The sequence below is a fragment of the Oncorhynchus tshawytscha genome, linkage group LG11, assembly GCF_018296145.1.
Source record: "Oncorhynchus tshawytscha isolate Ot180627B linkage group LG11, Otsh_v2.0, whole genome shotgun sequence".
NCBI lineage: Eukaryota > Metazoa > Chordata > Actinopteri > Salmoniformes > Salmonidae > Oncorhynchus > Oncorhynchus tshawytscha.
This window is the reverse complement of record NC_056439.1, coordinates 28,024,031-28,030,172: the sequence shown is the minus strand read 5'-3', so window position 1 is coordinate 28,030,172 and position 6,142 is coordinate 28,024,031. Positions and strand designations below refer to the sequence as shown.

Below are 6,142 nucleotides of genomic sequence, written 5' to 3'. Positions count from 1 at the left end.
TGTAACCCTTTCCAGCTTTATGCAAGTCAACAATTCTTTAATGTTAGGTCTTCTGAGATCTCTTTTGTTAGATGCATGGTTCACATCAGGCAACGCTTCTTGTGAATAGTAAACACATTTTGTGAGTGTTTTTTACAGGGCAAGGCAGCCTCTAACCAACATCCCCAATCTCATCTCATTGATTGGACTCCAGGTTAACTGACTCCTGACTCCAATTAGCTTTTGGAGAAGTCATTAGCCTAGGTGTTCACATACTTTTTCCAACTTACACTGTGATTGTTTAAATGTAGTCAATATAGACAAGAAAAAATACACAAATGATTGTGTTATTAGTTTAAGCACACTATGTTTGTCTAATTTTGTGCCTTAGTTACATATCAGATCAAATTTGATGACCAATTTTTGGCAGAAATCAAGGTAATCCCAAAGGGTTCACATACTTTTTCTTGCCACTAAGTCACAGCATTATACTTCTTGCATAAACCTTCCTATGTAGTCAGTATGCTGTTATGCAGCTCTTAAGAAAGCTACTCTATAAGGAGCCCCTGATTTAAAGTCCCACCAGGAATGAGAAGGAATAGGACCATGTTCACAGAATGATGGAAGCTGTATGCATCCACCCACTATCATATCCATCATAGTGAGTTGTGGACTTCAATTTGGCCAAAGCATAGATAAAAGAAACAGCTAAGGACAAACTGACAGAATAATTCAACCCATATCCATAATTGCCCTGTGAGTAATAGTCCCTGGGGTGACTATTTAAAAAAAGTCCTGTGTAAACCTGGTGTCTATACCTGCATTTTCCCAAAGATGTCAGCATCACTCCATCCCCCCAACCACCAGCATTAATGAGCTGGGATTTCAAATCAGAGCAGACTCATGCTTGGAGACAAAGCTCAGACCTAACCGACGTGCACACACACACACAAACTGGCATCATTCCGTTAGCAGTAGAGAAAATAATAGCGTACTTTCCATTGACATCATTCTGCATCACGTTGCTAGGGAATGGTGGAGTCAACATTAGTTGCCACAGCAACACCGCTTCACCTTCAACTCTCTTGCCCTCTGTCTGTCGGCACTGCAGCAGACTGCAGTGGTGTGTGTATTTATATATACGGTCTATGGCATGAGCTCACCATGGCTCGGTGTTGTGTAACATGAGCGTGTAGGGTCTTGATTCATTCACTGCAATGTTTAGTAAGAACGCTCCAGGAGTCCACAACTACGAGATTCTAATGGTTGTGGAGGTTGGCAAAATTAGAACAATTTAGGACAATTTTGTATCAAGTTAGGTTGAATATCTGGACACCCACAGTGGTGAGCTGACAATGTTGGGTCAGCATCCAGGAAGCAAACCAGTGAAGAAATAATTTGACATTACACATTTCTTAGAGACACGCAGAGCATCTGCATGGGTTGAAATGATATATTTATTGAACAGCGTGATAACTGATAACAGTGGCCAGTAAAGATTTACCTGAGGATAGTGATTGTAAAAGAGTCCAGCATCAGCAGTTGAGTCTATTATGGACAAGAACAAAAACACAACAAAAAGAGAATTTTGAGCAACCAAGAAAGCTAGAAATAGGGAAACAAAGAGAACAGATGAGAAAGATGGGAGAATTGTGGAAATTCTAGCTGGTTCAAAGATTCTAGTAATAGAGATGATTAGTAATTTGGTAAACCATTGACATGCTGATGAGAATTGTTAACACAGCCTAATCACAGTAACCAGCCCCTACACTTGAACAGGGCCTCGTATTTCAAGAAACAAGAACAGACAACCATCTATGACTTGGTACATAGGACACTTCTCTTACAAAAATGATCATTTGACCTGCAGCATTGAGGTGGTCGGTAGATCAAACAGTGCACAGTGTCATTGATAAAAACGGTTCTGGATTGTGCGAGAAACCATTCAACTCTATATATGGCAAGGTTGGAGGTGGCATTGAGAGCAGTGGCTAGGTACTAGTGGACAGAGCATTGCCCAATCTGATGCTCTCATTTAAATATTTTTTTCCCCTGGCACAACCAGTAGAGCTTTCTCAGTTGTCATTTGCTAAATTAAGTTTAACAGCACACTGAGAACATCAATGCCAGTTCCCCAGGGAGAGAGAGAGGTGGGCATGAGTTTTTTTTAGATTAGGGTGACTTCAAGACCAGTTTCCACTCCAAGTCTGGTCCTCTGTGGAGTGGTGTTGCCCAATGACATTCTTTGACCCTCTTTCGGTTGGTTCCGAAAAAGAGCAGAAAACTAAGCTGATTGTGTATGTGCTCAGTCACAGATCTCAAATCCTAAATCGTCACCCATTCCATCCAGGGTGCACGATAGTCTTGCTGCAGTCCACAGCACCTTTATCAGCAACGCGTGGTGAAAATGCCCTGCCCAGTTTTGGCAGATTACTACATTCTGTTTGGTTCCTTTTTATATCACATGGCCAATTCTTGCATTTGGATTTCCTCCTGCAAAAGCATTTTTTTCCCAGCATGCATACAAAAATCATCAGGTTTATCAAGAGTTAAACAATGAAAACAGCTTAACTTATAAAGGCTTAAAGCTGCAATATGTAACTTTTTGGGCAACCTGACCAAATTCACATAGAAATGTGAGTTATAGATCCATCTTTAGCATTGAAAGCAAGTCTAAGAAGCAGTAGATCTGTTCTATATGCACTATTTCTATGCTTCCCGTTAAATTTAGTTTTTGCATCTTTTACTTTCGGTTTTGTACACCAGCTTCAAAACAGCTGAAAATACAATATTTTTGGTTATTGAAAATATATTTCACTGATGGTACAATGATATGCTACACTATACATTGCTTTGTCACAAACTGAAATTTGGCAAACTATTCGAATTTTAGCAACCAGAGAATAGCAAAGCAATTTCTGCATATTGCACCTTTAATGTAAATGACATGACAGTGACCTTAATGTCCTAAGAGTGTTCAGATTCAATGCCAGTAAACAATTCTACACTAAAGTGTATAACCTACTCATCGCTTGGACAGATAACATTCATTTCTACCGGTAATCATTTTTTTGTTGGCTAATGATTGCTTGCGGAAAACAGTGATTCATTTGGCTAGACTAATGGATAACCTACATTGGCTAAACACAGAACAATAACAGTTAAAATATGGACTAAAATAATCACAGCATACACTAATCTAATGTATGAGTGCTGTGTATATGGCTCTGTTCCATCACTTAAAATAAATAAATACATAACCAAGGAAATACGCAAAACAATAATAAAATCAATTTAAAAACACATGGCTAAGACATAATATTCTGTATATTATTGTGAAACCCATACACATGTATGGACACTGGTTCTAGAACGATACGAAATATAAACATAAGAACAAAAAGGATGACCAATGATAGTCCTCTTAATTGTAGACAGCAAAGGTGCTAGACAGTTAGACACATGAAGGCTTTACAGCGTAATGGCTGTGATGAGCTACTATGACCCCAGCAAGCCAGCAAGAAGAACAACATTCATTCTTTCCTGTGTTTTTTTTCTGCAACCTCAGCCGTGAGGTTAGCTCACCCTAGAAGCCATGCACATTGCCTGCCGGTTCACCCTTTACTCCCTGTGAAGCGAGGGAGATTGCCCATGACCCTCCAGCATATGCACCAAGCCCAACTGTGGACTCAGGCCTAGCATCCCCACTGAACACTGCAGAAACGTTAGCCTCCTGCCGTCCCTTCCTCCTCACTCCTTCTTCCCGTCCACCACCTTTTCCTTATCGTCCCCAGTCACAGACTTCCAGTAGCGATGACAGGACAGCTCCAGTAGTTCTAGCCCTCCTATTAGCTTCTGCTGGCCGAAATAGACGCCCATCATCACTAAGAAGTACAGACGGACCGGGGCCCAGAGCCAGAGGCCTGCGAAGGACAAGGCTATGAAAGAGCTCCAGTAGAACAGAGATGCTGCCTTGATCAGAGCCACGCGGAGCTCCGTCTTACAAGGGGGCACGCGGCACATGCCCTCCCTGTCGAAGCCCCGGGGCTCAGCGGCGTAGAAGTCCCTCAGGCGGACCTCCTTCTCTGCCCAGCGCTCCTGAGTCCAGGCCTGCAGGGCGGAAGGGGATGTGGGCAGGGCGGAGGCCTCGTAGCGGCGCACATGGAAGTGGATCTCCCGGGGGAACTGCCCTAGGATCAGGTGGCGCTCCGTCTGAGGGATGTTCTTGGGGTAGGCCACGGTGATGTCATGGACGGCATCCAGGTTGTCTCCTGTAAAGGAGGGGAGGTATGCATGACCGACGTGCATCTTTATTTTAACTGTAGGGTTTGTGTGGATGCTGATGCAGAAGATCCATATCAAATGTCAAATGGAGTCAAATGTAACTAACTAAGTATATTGAGGACATGCTTGCTTCCCACACTGAGCACTATATCATTCCTGTCTCTTAAATAAGCCTGCAGCCCCACTCCCATACCACACAATGAGCAGGGACCTGAGTGAAATATCAGCCTGGGAGGATGACACGACACCTGCCAGCCCTGAGCTCCCACCGACTCCCTACTGTACTGTATGAGAGTCAGTGGATATAAATAGGCCAGGGGCACAGCGCACTCAGACAAAGACCACCTAGATAACATGTCAATCACCAGAGGTGAGGGAACAGGGCTAAGTCCGATGACATCACTGTGGTTCAGAACACCTGCTTGGTGAGTTAGTGCCCAGCTAAGCGCCGCAGGCGGCGGTATTTAAGACGGATGGAAGGCTGCCAGGATTAGCTCACAGGCCAATATGAGATGCCTTGGGGTGCTGTAATGTGTCACAGTGTTGATGAAGTACTAGTCTGAGATTCCTAAAGAAAAACAGGTAACACTGATGTGGCTTGTTATAATTCCTTCACGCTTGAGTCATTTGACATATGCTAACTGTTGTCATAACAAGCAAAGACAGATGACTACAATACAAACAGCCAGTAAAACACCCTTGGTTTCACTTTACTGCATGTTACAGCAACATGGGTCAAAAATGACAGTAAATATAGAAAAAGTTAACCCCTGACCTTTGCGGAGAGTGTCCACGATGAAGGTGAATCCAGTGGTGCGGGGGTGCAGCACATACTCAAACTTAGGCAGGCCGTTCTTTTCCGCAAAGTCATCACTTCTTGCTCTAGTGTAGTCTGCAGGAGAGAGAGAAAAACAGAAAATGAGAAGTAGGCTCAATAATATTGTCAGCATCTAGGATAATTGACTGTAATAAATTACATTTCTTGGATAGGGTTTAGCACACTACTGTAGGAGTGAGAGAACATTGATGTATGGTATATGACCACCCATTATATAGTGTTGTTGCTTGTCGTGATGTGTGTTTTGTCCTATATTTTTTATTTATGTATGTTTTTAATCCCAGCCCCTGTCCCCGCAAGAGGCCTTTTGCCAGGCCATCATTGTAAATAAGAATTTGTTCTTAACCGACTTGCCTAGTTAAATAAAAGGTTAAATGAATAAAAAATGACCTTACTAGATATGAATAAAATATAATTTCATAAGCTGATTTCATCAACAGATATGACACTGGCCTAGGGGGAGCACTACACCTATAGATCCTTAGATATCTTCTCAGGGAGAAAGACATCTTTGATCTGGAAGGGGTCACATAAAAGCACACCCTGATCCAAATCCTATCACCAGCCCTCCAGGACAGTAGGGGAAGTGGAGTAATCATTACTAAAACTATTAGTAAATTGTCATATCTGGCCCAGGATCTGTAAGTCCAACTGATTTTAAGAGGATTGTATAAACATACACAGATCATACATACATCCTCAGGGAGTTATAAAACCGATGTAAACAAGCTTGGGGATGAGAGATGGAAGAGGTTGATGCAGGGTACTATTGTTGATGTCCTAGCCAAACCATTACCCTGGTTGGCTAAGTGACTATTGTCACTGAAAGCTGTTACCGGTGAGGTCAGTGCCCTCAGGGAAGAGGAGGAGCTGCAGGGGCTCTCTGATGTCACAGAAGTACTCTAGCATGTTCTCCATGTGGCTGCGGTCCTCCTCCCACCGACGCTTGATGAAGATGAAGCAGGCCACCTGCATGGCCCAGCCTGACGCAAATTAACCAGATTAATGCCACTCTTTTATCCAAAGCAACTTACAGTCGTG

General features: G+C 43.0%; 1 protein-coding gene across 1 annotated transcript in view; it reads right to left on the bottom strand.

Annotated features, from left to right (window-relative positions):
• Positions 1-1,418: 1,418 nt before the first annotated feature.
• lclat1 (lysocardiolipin acyltransferase 1) overlaps positions 1,419-6,142 on the bottom strand; it is a 33,875-nt gene continuing 29,151 nt past the window's right edge. The window contains exons 4-6 of the mRNA XM_024437115.2: positions 5,938-6,084; positions 5,039-5,155; positions 1,419-4,250 (exon numbers count right to left, since the gene is read on the bottom strand). Of these exons, the coding sequence (XP_024292883.1) occupies positions 3,730-4,250; positions 5,039-5,155; positions 5,938-6,084 (785 nt within the window). The 3' untranslated portion in view covers positions 1,419-3,729. The remainder of the gene's footprint in view (positions 4,251-5,038; positions 5,156-5,937; positions 6,085-6,142) is intronic.